Source organism: Corticium candelabrum, chromosome 4, assembly GCF_963422355.1.
Source record: "Corticium candelabrum chromosome 4, ooCorCand1.1, whole genome shotgun sequence".
Taxonomy (NCBI): Eukaryota; Metazoa; Porifera; class Homoscleromorpha; order Homosclerophorida; family Plakinidae; genus Corticium; species Corticium candelabrum.
The window spans coordinates 6,494,406-6,510,124 of record NC_085088.1 but is presented as its reverse complement, the minus strand read 5'-3'; the positions used below and the strand labels follow the sequence as shown (position 1 = coordinate 6,510,124).

At 38.6% G+C, this 15,719-nt stretch overlaps 2 protein-coding genes across 2 annotated transcripts in view; one reads left to right on the top strand and one right to left on the bottom strand.

Annotated features, from left to right (window-relative positions):
* LOC134177895 (C-1-tetrahydrofolate synthase, cytoplasmic-like) overlaps positions 1-11,039 on the top strand; it is a 36,091-nt gene extending 25,052 nt beyond the window's left edge. The window contains exons 20-29 of the mRNA XM_062644668.1: positions 1,462-1,541; positions 2,762-2,891; positions 4,330-4,441; positions 4,509-4,577; positions 6,767-6,837; positions 7,315-7,457; positions 9,343-9,520; positions 10,258-10,365; positions 10,469-10,621; positions 10,760-11,039. Coding sequence (XP_062500652.1) covers positions 1,462-1,541; positions 2,762-2,891; positions 4,330-4,441; positions 4,509-4,577; positions 6,767-6,837; positions 7,315-7,457; positions 9,343-9,520; positions 10,258-10,365; positions 10,469-10,621; positions 10,760-10,849 — 1,134 coding nt within the window. The 3' untranslated portion in view covers positions 10,850-11,039. The remainder of the gene's footprint in view (positions 1-1,461; positions 1,542-2,761; positions 2,892-4,329; positions 4,442-4,508; positions 4,578-6,766; positions 6,838-7,314; positions 7,458-9,342; positions 9,521-10,257; positions 10,366-10,468; positions 10,622-10,759) is intronic.
* Positions 11,040-12,265: 1,226 nt separating this feature from the next.
* On the bottom strand, positions 12,266-13,846 carry LOC134178684 (uncharacterized). Its single transcript, XM_062645567.1, has 3 exons — positions 13,720-13,846; positions 12,746-13,589; positions 12,266-12,681 (listed from the first exon to the last, which is right to left on the bottom strand). The coding sequence occupies exons 1-3, from the start codon at positions 13,802-13,804 to the stop codon at positions 12,561-12,563; spliced, it is 1,050 nt and encodes a 349-aa protein (XP_062501551.1). The 5' UTR covers positions 13,805-13,846; the 3' UTR covers positions 12,266-12,560.
* Positions 13,847-15,719: the final 1,873 nt, after the last annotated feature.

The window sequence follows — 15,719 nt, the reverse complement described above, 5'->3', positions numbered from 1 at the left end:
AGGTCTGACTAAGGTGGAGTATCATACCACTTTTCATGAAGACCATTTCAGCAGTTTAGGCATCAGTCATGAAGAGACAGGAAGGCACAATCACGTTTAGATGATTGATGTGATCATAATGTACATCATCATCACCTCTCGGTGGAGGAAGGCTGACGAGTGAAAGATGTTGAAAGAGAAGACAGCTTAGGTGTATCACACTTTTGCAAACAAATGTAGAACAGCAAAAATATGTGGTGTAAGGCCTGTCTACAGTAGTCACTGGATCAGGATTTGATTGCTCTCTGATCGTGATCTGTCACGTCCGCACCTGGTCCACTTTTAACCAATCCAGATCCGATCACGATCAGTGTTGATCCACATCCAGAGGTGGTTTTTTGATCCAGATAGATAATTGATCCAGATTCGTTTAATTCAATTCGGTATCTCGTGTGGGGATTTTCTTTCACGTGTGTTATATCCAAGTCATGGGAGCAGACTCAGAATCGTGTCTGGTTGGAAAACTGAAGAGGCAACCGCTCTTGTGTCTATTTGGGCACAAGAAAGGTGCAGAGCTAGCTGGACTTGTAAGTAGGCTTTCCATATACACAAAAGAACACATCCACCAGTTTCTAATACACGCATCACGTGATAGGCGATAGGTAGGGGATAACGTTCCAAAGTAGCCTCATTCCTAGGCATTCGACTCGCTCCTCCTTGCAGTGCTCGTGTGTACATGATGAGTGAGGCTGTGATGCCAGCCTAGTCATGTACACGCGAGTGCAACACGGAGGAGCGAGGCAAATGCTTGGGGACGAGGCTAGTTGCAGTGTGGACGCTTGCACTCCAGATCTGATCGCAATCCGATCATGACCGTGAGGATCTGGATTTGATTTGGATCAGTTTTTGGTCTAGTGTGGACATGGCTTTAATCTGAGTGTTGATTTTCAATCAAGAGCAGAAGGATGGGCTTATCATTGTAGCATGTGGTGCCTATTGCAGAATGTGCAATAACTTTTATCTACTTCTCAATGCTGAAATTGCCAAAGTTTGGACTTTATTAGATATTCTGTCTCATTTGCACCTTTTAAGTGTGTTGGACACCTAAAGCACAACTTCAACAGCAATTTTTGGACTTTTTAACACCCCATTAAAGGTTTTGTGGTAGCAGGACCAAAGTGAATTTGCTTGATATTAAAGACAAGACATGACTGCAATTTTCTCAGATGGGAATTTAATCTGGTTACATTCATTGTAGTAAACTGTGGAGTTTGCTGACAAGGTGAAGACATTCTGTAGTCTACTATTAAACTAGTAGAAAGGCTTTGTGCATGTGCTAAAGATAAAAATTAGTTACAAGATGTGACATTTCAGTTGTGATGTTATTGATTGATTTGTTTTCTTGTTTGGAAGCATTTGTGTACACGTTTTGAATAAAGAGCCAGTGAGTATGTTTAATTTGCCTTTTGTTTGTTTGTTTAGACTCAATTTGATATCGCAGTTGCTAGTGAAATTATGGCCATTTTAGCTCTTACAACTGGCTTAGAAGATATGAAAAAAAGGTTTGTTTATCATTGTACAATAGATAATATAACACAGAATTAGTTTTTGTAAAGCCATCATGATTGTGGCGAATACCACTTTCACATTAGAGACTTCCAAAATGTGCCTGGTAAAGTAGAAATTGATCTAGATGGCCAAATGCAGCATCAAAACGAGATGTTTATCAACAGAGTACAAACTAACATCAATCTTAAAGAAAATTTAGCTGGTTTGGTTCAGTTCTGAAGTTGCTAGTGTGAATGTGGTATAGGCAAAATGGGTAATGGGGTTACCGGGTACTGAATAACCACTACCAACAGGAGAGGTAAAATGTCTCCTTCCTTCTGCTAGCCTGCAGGACACCCGTAGGCAAGGTGGAGTACCCGCTTATCCCCTAGATCACGATTATGCAAGTCCCCACAGCAAATTAAAACAGATGGAAGAGGCTCCTAACCAGATGAATTCTCAATGGCTGTGGATGGCGGAAGAGGTCACACCTGATGGACAGATTGTAAAGGCATTCCTTATCACATGAGACATTGGCAGTCCAAGGCAGTTCTCCAATCAATATGTGCCACATTCTCCAATTAATATGTGCCACAGGGGAGGCTGAAGAATTGTAGTGTGTGGGTCTCCTATAGGCATGAGGAGATCCACTTTATTAAGCACAATGGAATCTCTTCTGCACTACTAATTCCATTATTTTATTTTGATCAGAACGATTAAGGCAGACTAATAGTAAAGGCTGACATTGGACAGGCAGTTTTAGGAAGGAGTGAGGAAGGAGAGAGGTTGAAGAGAGGTAAGAACTTTTGAAGGAAGGAAGGGGGAGGAAGAGGGACAGAGAAAAGGGATGGGGATGAAGGGATGTAGAGTGAGGGGAAAGGAAGGGAGGGAGAGAGGGAGGGAGGGAGACTGTCATTAATTTCTGTGATTAGCATGAGGACTGTTGTTGATGAGGATTTGTTGCATTCTGCTTTTTGCTGAAATCTGTTTGGAGCCAGCAAACTGTCGTAGTACACTCACTTAACAATTGGTATTTTAATTCATTATCACCCTATGGACTACACAATACATATACAGTATCCACTACAAAGCAATATGAATCAGAGCATCTTCAGTAATGTCCTGTGTGAATTACCTGTTAATGCTTGTGGATAGAGTTATTCTTGTTCATTCAGTGATAATTTGTCCAGTATTAGCAATTTCAAACTTCACATTTTGGGTTTTTTGTTTATAGGTTGAGTTGTATGGTTATTGGAAGTAGCCACAGTGGAGATCCAGTGACTGCTGATGATATTGGAGTCTCGGGAGCTCTAGCTGTTTTAATGAAAGATGCTATTCGACCCAATCTCATGCAAACACTAGAGGTGAACATTACTAGAATTCATAATTGTAATAGTTAATTAGTTGTCATGTAAAATATTGTTAGGATGGAGCTACATGTATACAAGCTTCTGTCTATTTGTGTTAGTTTAACTGTTATTAATTGATGAAAAGTACATATTAGGGGTCGTCGATATTCATAGTGTAATTGCTCTAATTGAAGTGTGTCTAAATTTTAGTTTCATTCTAGAAGATGCCAAAATTAGAGGTCTTAATTATTTTTGATGTATTTATTACTGTTGGACTGTTTGGTCTTGATTTAGTTAAAACTCTTTTGTTTTGAATGAAGGCATACATATATGGATGCTAAGTTTTACAGTGTAGTTAATTCCCACCAGCAGGTGTGATTGAAATCAAATGTCCTTAGTGAGATGTTCCATGTGGTTACGTGTACATCAGTAAAAGTTAGTTTGCACAACTTACAGTAGGCCAGTATAACTGAACTTCATGAGTATTGAACGTGTTTGTGAATTAGATAATGTTATGTTAAATTAACAGGTAAATTTAGTTAATTAATTAATTAATTAATGAGTACAGTGAATACAGATTTTTAGATAGTTATGAGGCTTCATCTACAATTGATTAGATAGTTTCGTAGAGGCTTTAAATTTCAATTCTTTTTTTTTGATGTACTTTTTCTGGAGTTATTAGAAATAACTACATCACATGAGTTGCTTTCTAATAGTGTCACTTTGACGAGAGCAGTTAAACTATATTGCATAAGGTTTTTAACTTGACTGGTTATTTCACATGCTGACAGCTTCAGTTTTGGGGCTGGTTGGTCACTGTTTTGAAAAAAGACACGTTTTCTAGTACAGAACTCATGAAATAGAGGTTTAGAGTTGATTTTTTTTGTTTTGTCTTGTTTCATTGGAGATGATCCTCCTCATCGACGTGAGGACATTAGTTATAAATTCTTTTAACTGGTGTTGTAGGCACAACAGCTGGTGGTCACGAAAGTTTTTATGACATCCTACAAATCTGTCATGGTTTGTCTATCTAGGGTAGGGTGAGAAGACTTTTGAACTTGTGGACTTGTACTTGTTAGACTATTGATGCTGCAGCAATTGAAGCACCTATTATCTGTAGCAAGTCTTTAAATGAGTTGCCTAGTCACACTTCATTACCGTGTCTAAGAATTGTTTCAGTTTGTTTAATTAAGTTGAAAATGTTGACATGTATTTAGAGTTTTAATACTAGAGTGCTTAATCACAACATAATGACATAATTTTGTTGAATAAGATTTTCAGTTTGGGTTAGTGAAACAACATGTGAAATTGATAAACAGAGGTAAAATGTTGAATTGTGACAAGGGAAGTGTATAGTAAGATGTCAAAAACAAGTAGAAAAGTTAATGATAATATATATAATAGTTCAACCATGATTCATAGCCAGAGTATTGGTAGGTTTTCTTGTTCACAGGGAACTCCTGTTTTTGTGCATGCCGGTCCTTTTGCTAACATTGCCCATGGTAATTCTTCTATCTTGGCTGACAAGATTGCTTTAAAACTTGTTGGAAAGAGTGGATTTGTCGGTAAGTCATTGCTGCACGGGTACATCAAAGAAATGGTTTAGTGTTGTTTGTTGTGTTTGTTCTTCAGTGACAGAAGCTGGCTTTGGAGCTGATATTGGAATGGAGAAGTTCTGTAATATTAAGTGTCGAAACAGTGGTAAGATTTGTAAGCTAAATTATCAGCAGTAGAATTGACAACAGTATTTTTATTTAGAAGATTGAATGTCTGCACTACAAGGGGTTTAGTTTACTGAGTGTGTTAGTTATCACGCTCGTTCCAGAGCAATATCATTTATTGCTTGAGCACTGTTTATTGCACGAGTCGCAGGTGAGTGTGAAAAATGGTGAGAGGGCAAGATATGATATTGCTCTGGAACAAGGGTGATAGCTGACTTAGTTAGCAACACGTGACCCCTACGCAGTATCAAGTAGCCTGCATGTAGTCAACTTTTCCTAGTTTTGCGACAGTTTAATTATTTAGTCAGAGGTGGCTCACTTCTGTCTGCTGCACTTGACTGACTGGGACAATATTTCTCCTTTTCATTTGAAGTGTTGGCTTGTTTGTGAAATTGTTGCGGCTTGCATAAGATTCCTTGCTTGTTTGTGGAGGTGTTGAGGTTTCAATATTAATATTACGATCAGTCCCATGCATGCAGTGCGAGCATGCTATAAGTGTGGGAGTGAGCAATAACTGTAATATGTGTGCAATAACTACTGTACGTATGCAATAACTACAGTATGTGTGCAATATTTACTATATGTGTGCAATAACAATGCGGTCACTGGGCCGAATATGGATAGTATTGCATGGTGTACGAGAGCACTCATTGGGTAAGGGCCACATGCCGGTAACTACTTCGAAGCAGCAGGTACAAAGCATTCTGGGAAGATTGTTGTGGTAATCAGTCAGGGCTTGTACTGATGCTAAGGCTTACTAAACTCACCAGGTTTCTGAATGCAACAAGAAGTATAATGTAAATAAAATATAATATAACTGGCTGTTCCTTGCTTGGCTGACATTGCTATTGCAGAAACTTGACACCTGGTTTTTTGTAAATTTAACCTGTTATGGCATTTGCTAAGCTTTTTAATGAAGCAGGGTGTGTGTGAAGACACTAATTGTTAGTCAGTAGCAAACACATACTGCATGTGATTACGCATTGCAAGTGCTCGGGTCATTACTTGCCAACAAATTCATAACAGCTTGTTTGTTTGCGTGGACCAGCTTGATCAAAAAATGGTTCATGTAGTACATGTATCCTTGTTTGCTTAGAACATTTTAGTGTTAATTAAGCCGATGGAGCAACTGGAAGAAGGTACTCTTGGTTGTAGAGTAGAACGTTTATTATCCGAACTAATTGGGGATTTATGTGTTCGTAACATCGAAATGTATGTATAATCAAATACAACAATTTTTACACTACAATATAATTATGAAGAGAAACATAAAAGTTATCTTTGACTGACAAGCTTTCATGTAGCCATCCTGATTGAAATGATGTACTGTACATCTCTTTTACTTATGCAAGTGATCTATACAGACCCAGCTGGTGGAGCATCAGGACAACATACAGCAGGACACCATGCGCAGTGCCACAAGCCACGTGATTTCAGTCTGCACATTTAGATAATTGAGGTTCTACTGTAGGTATACGTACTTGCTTGAATATTACCCCACTCCATGGTTGGCCAGAGTCAAAGGTCAAGTATGGGATGGGAAAGTGATTGATTAATTAACTTAGACAGTTTTTAGTAGAGTTTCAAACAACTACCACTACCAAACTAGTATAGAAAACTGATCTTTTTTATACGGTATCTGAGTAATCACAGCTTTTAACACATGGTCATCAGGCATGAGTAAGTTGAAGAATATTAGCATTTACACGTGCAAATCTAGCTGACAGTTACTGTTGTAAGCAAGAGGTGTGAAAACCTTAGAGCCTTGGCCAAAGTCAAGGCTGGGGCTTACTTGAGCCCTGGGGTAATAATTAAGCAATTGCAGTAGGTAGGGTGGTGACGGCCTGGAGAACAGACAACAATAGTGCTTCATCTGCTATCTCGACCACTTTCATCCATTCAGTCAGATGCTAGTAGTTGATTGCTAATACGCTAACAGGAGACTCATTTAAAGAAGTCACTGGGCTGTAGCTAGTGTTTTTAAAATTAGGTACAGAAATATATATATTTATATAATTTCAAAGAATGCGTTTTAACAAAATGAAATTTGTTTGGCATACTTAAAATTTTAAGGCAGCTTTTTGACTGGTTGCACAGCACCATATGATGCGGTTGTTAGGCAGTACTGTTGTTGGATCTTGCATCTTACCTTTGTTTTCTTTGGTGCAGGTCTTGTTCCAGACTGCTCGGTGTTGGTTGCTACTGTGAGAGCTCTTAAGATGCATGGCGGTGGACCAAAAGTAAATCTAAGTAAATTATGTAGTTTGTTGACAGTGTTTTTTGTAATATTGGACCGCTAAGTTAAAATCTTAAGTTAACATTTTTTGGGTTACCGGGTTAAGAATTTAATTGACTACACAACAGCAGCAGGTGTTGAAGCAGTACAATGGTATGGCATTGCTTTTGTATTACTGTGCTAGCTATTGTTTGTATAGTTTTTTTATAATACAATTTAGGTAGATCTTGATTGTTTCGGTAGCATTATATACAACTTGTAATAGCACAGAGGTGAAGAGATTTAGCTTAACAATTTTGTTTGTGTTTTGTGACTCGTTGATTGCTGCAAGACTCAAAACAGTGTAAGTACTTTTTGAAGTTAAGTACTTATAACAAATCTTGTGACAGTACTTTATGTGATACTTATTTCTGTAATATTGTTTATTGTTTCATATAGTCTTCTTTGGTATTCCGTGGGCTATACAACTACTTTGTTACAGGTAACTGCTGGTCAACCATTAGCATCTGAATATACAGAGGAAAATATTGAGCTGGTAGAAAAGGGCTGTGTCAATCTCACTAAACACATAGAGAATGCTAGAGAGTATGGATTACCAGTGGTGGTGGCTATCAACAAATTTCAGTAAGTATGTTACAAATGACTGAATTAGGTTACAGCTGAGGAAAAATTAATATGATAGAGTTGTTAATAGAACCTGGACATAGCTGTCAGTTTGATCCAAGAGTTCATCTTTGAAATTCTGTCAAAATTGTAATAACAGATATGCATTTAGAACAAATGTATCATTGCTTGGTTTACTTGGTAAGCAACAGCAATTGGATGACAAGGTGTAGAAGCATGTTGTCAATGTTACAAGGAAGCTGAAGTTCTACTGTTGTTTATGGAGAGGGCCACACTTTTGAAACCTTGTATTTTGCAACATTAGGTTTGAACACAAGTAGACCTTGCTGCAGAAATTTTTTGCTGTAGTGTTATGTCTTGTGCTGCATTCAAACAAATTGCTAAAGTCTCCCTATTACTCCCACTTACACTAAGTGGAATTTAACTTTTGTTGACATTCACACAGAGTTAAGTTTTCTTCATTCTCTTTTATTAATTAAGCTAAGGCACTTCACATTGTGCCTTAGCTTGGACTTCAGTAAGTCAGATTGGATCAAGGCCATTGATAGTTATGGTTGAAAAGGAGGTTGCTGAAAATAGCAGGTGCCTCGTTATTGCCAACAGCAACTCCTGACCCTAAAATTTTGTCTAAAACTTCTAATAAGTTGTCATGTTTAAGGCCTCAGAGAAGGTTGTGTAGCACATAAGTCAGCTTTAAGAACTATAATGTGAACACTATCGATTAATGTAACAAGTTAGTAAGTAGTCTTTGGTAGGCTACATAATTCGTTTTAGTGAGAGTGCAGCTGGGGTGTATTTTTTAATCTGAGTATGTTATTCGTCAGTTATAGTTTTTGTAGCTGCTGACTTTAATGATGCTAATGGCTGAAAGCTCCTCAGAGAAGGTCATGAGTTATTGCAGTGTTTGTAGCTGGTCAGCATTGTATTGTAGTTTAAATTTTATAAATTTTAGGACATCTTTAAAAATTCTGGGTTTTGGACTTGATTTTTGTTTAAGTGGCATTACCTTTTAAATTTAGAATTAAAAATTAAGGTATGGCACATCTGCAGTGCATAACTTGGCAGTTAACCCGGGCTTCAAACTTAGAAAATTGCAGAGTACATGACATTGTGTACTCACTGACCCTAAACATAGAAACGATTTAAATAGTTTTATTAGGTCATGCCCAGTGCTGCTTAATCATAAGCTTGCATTGCACTGCATGGCTTGTGTTTTGCAGCACCTGTGTTGCAGCACAGATGTTTTTGTGTCTGGTTGTTCTGGCTACGTATATTGAGGTAAATTGCTGCCATTTGCTTGGAGTGCTGAACAGTGACAGGGCATCTTCTTTATCAGTATGTAATTTGTTGTTCCAGGTGTCCATTGAATGGTTACAAGTTACAATTTGTCTTTTTTGTGTACTTTGTTTTTATTATTTGCAGTCCTTGTGCAAAATTGCTTTTGTATTCTGCTTGTGATATCCTACACGGTAAAGTGTGAACTAATTTAGTAAAATAGTATTTCAACAACTGACCAACTCTAATAATTTTGTAGCAAACAACGCTAAACACACAATTTTTGATGTGGCCTAAGCAATAGTAATAGTAATATGTAAGTTAAAGGAACATTGTCAAATAGATTCCAACAGTCAATTGAGATGTGCTGTGTTTAACTATGACTATCGAAAAGGCAGTTGTCTAGGAAATTCTATGTTTCCTCATGTTTGAACTGCAAGTATAGGCTCATAGTTTTATACATGTGGTTTTACTGGGTAGCAGTCACAGATAGCTTGGCTGCATGCTGTGTTTGGGTAGTTGCTGAAAATCTGCGATATCTTTAGCTTAAGGGTTCATAGATGTGTTTTCTGTGATGATTTATAAGTGACAGCAATGTCTCTATTTTTAGTACTGATTCAGATCGTGAATTAGATATAGTTCGACATTTGGCTCGTGAAGCTGGGGCTTTTGATGCTGTTATTTGTAACCATTGGGCAAGGGGTGGAGAGGGAGCAGAAAAATTGGCACTAGCTGTGGATGCTGCTTGCCAGGAGACAAAAGATTTCAAGTTTCTTTATGAGCTCAAGGTTAGCAGATTACCATTTATTTATATATGTTTGTACAATTTGAAATTTTGCAAAATTTTAAAATTGCTTACTTGAATTTACATAATTATGAAACTGCTTGGATATTTTGCACAATTTAAAAGTTGCACACAGAATATTTGCACAGTTTAGAAATGGCATAGACCTGCTGCACAATTTTGATAAGTACCCCGTACTACAATTTTGTGATATCTTAGTTGCATGACTGATTTAATTAAGGAATACACATGCATACTGTGCTAGTTCAAAGCTCACAGCTGATTCTGAAAATGTGTATGCATGCCATGCAGTTTTGAAAGTGGATGGAGATTTCAAAATTGGTACACAGTTGGCAATTTCAATGGAACTTTACTTGTGTCTGGGCTGTCTTACACCATCATTTTAGTTTTTAAACAGTCTATTGATAGCATTTGAAGTCTGTTACATATGTATGTTACTCATCAGTAGTCATGGTTTGTAGATTGATTCCACAATATGCACTTCCAATAGTAAGAGTACCTAATGTTTACAGTATGATCTTTTAACAGATTTTTACTACAAGTTACAGTGTAGGTAACCAAATCGTCTTACTTGATTTCCAAGAACACTGAAAACTGGAAAATTATGGCAACTGCTTGATAGTATATTGCTGTACCCAAACCTTTGTAAATATAAGTATGACATATATATATATATATATGTATAGTTGCAGTTTGCCATTAACTGTTTTTTTGTCTCAGTTGTCTATAGAAGAGAAGATTGAACTGATTTGTCGTAAAGTCTATGGAGCAGTCGGCATTGAAATCTTGCCAGAGGCTCGACAGAAAATAGAACTTTACACAAAGCAGGTGCTGTACTCATATTAGGTCGTTTTGGTTTACTAGTGTTTACTTGTAGTTCGGTCATATTATAGAACTTGCTGTCTGATTCAATAACATTATTTGCTGGTAGGGATTTGGTGCTCTTCCTATTTGTATGGCCAAGACTCACTTGTCCTTGTCACATAATCCTGAACTAAAAGGTCGACCCATCGGATTCATTGTCCCTATCAGAGACATTAGAGCAAGTGTTGGTGCTGGATTTCTATATCCACTGTTAGGAGAGGTAAGTTTGGTATGATTACTTGTCAATGTATTTGAATAGGTTGTCAACTAGGTACAAAGGACGTCAGTTTGGTTAATTCACTACTTAATTAATAGTAATAGTTTGATATAAATATGGCTATTTGGGTCTTGTGTTCAGATGAGTACAATGCCTGGTCTACCAACTCGTCCATGCTTCTTTGACATTGACATTGACTCAGAGACAGAGGAGATCAAGGGGTTGTTTTGATGATGATAGTTGTAACTTTGTGTAGTAGACTCTGAGTCTTATATGTTCACATGTAAGGGGAAAGATATTATACAGTGAGACATAAACTGCAACAGCAAAGGTTGCTATCTTTGCTGTAGTATGTAACTGGTACGTGTTTGAACCAATTATCTTTTTTAGTACACATATACAGTTGACTCCAGAGTGATTTTGTGTGACTAAATTCTCAGTTGCTTGTTCGTGCAGTGCACAGGTAAACACGTTCAGTTCATGCTCACAGGTTGATTCAATTTTTTCTGGAGACCTCACTCAATCTTTTATTCGAAATTTATGTCTTACAACTAAATTTAGTGTTGGGTTTTGGTCTTCCATTGGGTAGCCTGGCCTTGTTCATTTTAGTCTGTTGGAGGCAAATGCTGTAAGTAATTGAACAAATTAAGGATTTCGGCCTAGTAATTACAGTAGTGTCTCTTTGTGACCATGTAGGTGGCCTTAATTATTCTTGGATTTACCTGGTAGCTGTTAGTGTAGTGTTCAACGTTTGATGACACTTTAGACTGATGTGATTCTATTGTTCATCTGCCTCGATAAATGTTGCCCCAGGCTACAAAGATAGGCACCAGGCATCTGACTTCTCTGCAAGTGACTAGGTACATTTAGTATTTCATGTTTCAATATGAGTATGATATGTCAGAGGTAAAACAGGTATATGTGAGGTGAGAGCCATCTCTGGATGGTGATTGGCATATTACCAAGAATGAGCAACAGCTTGGAAACGATAAATGACAATAACAATGGCATTGTGGTGTAGTTCTTACAAGGTTGATTTCAGAAGCACAAAGCAAAGTATTGCCCAAGACCTACCACAAACCAGTTCTGACAAGTACACTGGTTGGCACCTCCAGCCATTCCCTTTGAGTACCTCTACTGCAGAGGTACCACAATGGGGTGCTGCAGCCATTGTACTTACATGCTCATTTGTGTTTGCACTAAACTGGATCAGCTTGTCTGATACCAAAGGTTTCACGTAATCCAGTCTTTGAATTGAAAGCTGTAGTCCAAATCTATAAAGTTGACTTTCCTTGACTTACCATATAAATACGATATTATCACTTTGCTTTGTGGATATGTTTTGCAGCTATGGCATTAATTCTAGACCACCATGGGTCTGGTCTCTACTCTGGTAGTCTTGATTCTACAGTAATAATGCTGAGACTGATGCTCGCTACTGCCTACATAGCCACTAAGCAAGAGCACATAGTTACTGGTAGTTGCAATCATATTGGTGGCATGCCAAGCTTAGTTTCATTGGTCTGATCCCTACACTAGCCCTATCCATTATGTGTGCATGTTGTGTGTGTGTGTGTGTGTGTGTGTGTGTGTGTGTGTGTGTGTGTGTGTGTGTGTGTGTGCGCACGTGTGCATGTGTGTGACCGGCGTATTAAACAGATTTCTGAAAGAATTCTCACCCCAAACAAAGTTTTCTACTGGTAATTTCATTACAGCAGTTCATCTACACTGTTGACATCATGAACTCCAAAATAATGTGATAGTCAATACTCATATATATCATTGATACTGCCAGCTTAATTAATCAGACTACTACTGAAGAACTATCAGAATTTACCAAATAACAGTGAATGCATATTCGAGTGCATGCAACATATAATGTCACCTTAATTTAAACAGGTATGATGCTCTTCTTTAATATATCAGATTTACAGATAATGCTTCAACTTGGCTGATCACAGGAGTTGGCACTCTTTGATGATCTCCAAACATGTATTTTTCGCAAAGTCCCATGTAATGTATCAAACAGTCTGGTATTGAGCCCATAATTGCAAGATGAATATCTATGTTGTAGAGCACAGAAAATGGTCACAAACGTAATGAGTTTGGAATGTAGCAATGACTCACTTGTGGTGGTAATCATGAAATAGACTTGGTTGCTGCCAGGGAAACACTGACTCAATGTAAACTCCTGAGTGGTCAATCAGACCATAATAGTAGTTATATAGAAGAACAGTGACAAACACAAGTCCATGAAGTGGCCAAACAAAGGCAGGCAAAAAGTGCACTGTTTGGAAACACCACCACTCGATGGGGTGAAAAGCTGTCGCTGAGAACGCTGTTGGAATGGTGTAGTGATGGTGCCATTTGTGAAGATGTTTGTACAAGAATGGTCTGTGCATCAGACGGTGGAGGTAGTATGCAGCAGCTTCTTCATATAAGAACAGCAGTGGAAGGGAGATTATGAAGTACAGCCAACCATAGTCACTGACATTGAAATATAACATTGTCTCTCCGCCATTGTATAGGTAACAAGTCAGGACGGCAGAACTACAGTTGGCTGTGAATGTATTGAATGAGCCTATCAAGATCTCATGGACCTCTTTCGATGGTGTCAGAAATTTGCCCGGTTGGCATTTCCATTCTCCACTTCTGTCTCTTCGATTGATGTAATAGTAAATCTGCAACGTACCACAGACAGAGAAATAGATGATGAAACTGACTGTCTGAGCAAGAAGCATAAAATATTTCAGCCCGTGAAATTTCCACTGCGAACGCTCCTGTGGAACGTTGGCCACAGAATATTCTGACGTTGTCCACGTCATACATGCGGATACATTGAAGCGCAGACTTTCATTTTCCTTGCAAATGGTAAATATGTGTTGACCAAGTTCTGTTTCTGTGTATGCAGTTTCCGCAGAATATGCTCCAAACTGCTTCAGTAGCAAAACGCCTACAAATAGCGTCTCTCCTGACAAGAGAAAAGAAATGACGAATCGGTTGATACGCAAGGAAGACTGTCAACAATCTAATTTAGCTCTAGAATTACCACCCGATGTGTGCGGGTGTTGCGCGTACAAGCGACGCAACAAATCTACTACCTCTTAGTGCGGAGCCCAGTAGAGAAAGCGCTAGGGCTTGAAAACAGCCTTGAACGACGCGGAGAAGCGGCTCCATCAAAGCCATACTGCCGTCGCGCAAACTGTGACGAAACAAGCATGTACATAGTCCCCCGGGACTACATATATAGCACTAACCACTCATTAGCAAATATTTGGCGACTAGCTGCACGTGACCGCAGATAGCGTCACATGCTTTCCAGCCACAGCAATCCGGTTGACGCTTGTGCACGTGGAGGTGTCAGTGCGGTGTTGACTGTTTGCTTGGCGCATCGTGTGCTGCGTGTTGTCGCTAGGTGGAATGTTTAGTCTAAGCTGTCATGACACCCACGAACACGTAATACTGAAATTGCAATTGCAAAGTTGGTACGCATGCGTGAGGTCGCCAAAGTTTATCATCAGATGATGAGTCATACCATCTGGTAGAGTCACGCAAATGGGTAATTTGAATTGCTGGAATTGTAGCCCAGTCCGTTGTTTTTCTTTTTCTTTTTAACCAAAGTACTTTGAATCTTGTAGACTCTCGATGACTAGACTACAGAAAGCGGACGTCTTTCCATGATAGGAAATTGAACGATGAACAGCTAGACAAACGGCCAAAGTATAAGGATATTAGCATGTTCTCTAATTTAGAAGAGGTGCGTTTTTAGGGCTTGGCCGCTCTAGGGTACCAAACCCATACATACCCTCGCCCACCCACAGGAAGGTATCGAGCCCACCCACATCCTCTTGCGAGCAATGAGTCGCCAAGTGCTAAGTAGTGCATATTCAGACCCTAGAGATGGATCAATCTAATCGAAACCATTAGCGTTATAGAGGCCAAGCTACTGTATTAATTTGTAGTTGTAGACATGGTGAGCTGGATAGCATAGATAAGAGGAATGCTTACTTGTAATTGTAGTTTTACTATTTGTTTGCTCGGAACTAGACGGTAAAGGAGGTACAAGTATCTTTGGCCAGATGAAATGTAATAGTGTGTCTAATTAGGAATGGTTTAACTTATAAATACTCAAGGTGGTTATCGAGATTGGGTTTCCATACTTGCTATGATGAACATACAACATGCATCTGTAGGTTCTTTTGTTCTATTATATTTATCTAACTTCTAGTGTTTCAGATGATGAGAGAGAGCAAGACCTGACCGACGTTGACATATAGTAGTAATTGCCACCAGTGGTGCCATGTCCCCAACCATGGCCAATTATTTGAATTGCCCACTGCCAGAGAAGTCTGTCTCCACAGAAATGAAGTAAAATAAAAATGTTCACAAGAACATGGATTGTGCTCTGGTGATTTCGATGGCTCTGATGCCAGATCCTTTGGTAAACTGGCAGTGAATTTCCTTACATTTCCCTCTCTTCCTTCCAGGTATAGACGTTTACTCACAAAATTACTGCTATAGACTATGATTACACTATCAGAGTGTCTTGATAGTGATGATGCAACTGCATCCTCACACTACATGCATTTAGCAGATCATTTTCAGATATTTGAGAAAAAATGTTGACAGTGATGTTAGTAAACGTGTATTTGTCAGTGTTGTAGCCTTGAAAATTGACTCTTCTGTCTATACTGCAACAGCTATAGACTGTTGCTCTGTGCGAGCATTAGCACGCAAAGACTGGTTTTTGCAAGTTTTGCAATAATAGATGAACTGAGTAACGTTCAAACAAACTGTGTTCTCTTGGAAATATGGAACAGTGACTTTTGTAATGTTGTCATTGATGAATGACGTATATGTCGTACCCTGATTCATGCAACAATACTATCCATCCATTACAAGAAATACAACACTTGTGGAACTTTCCACGTGTAAAAGTAAATAAGACAGCACTGGGAGAGCACAAAAACCTTCGCCAACGCAGGTTAGTTACAGAAGCCGACTCTCAAGAGGGACCCGAATCCAGATTAAGTCCCTAAACTAACTGATGTTTCTCTATCAAAGTTCTATCATCCCGCCAAATTTCATCAACGTCTGTCAA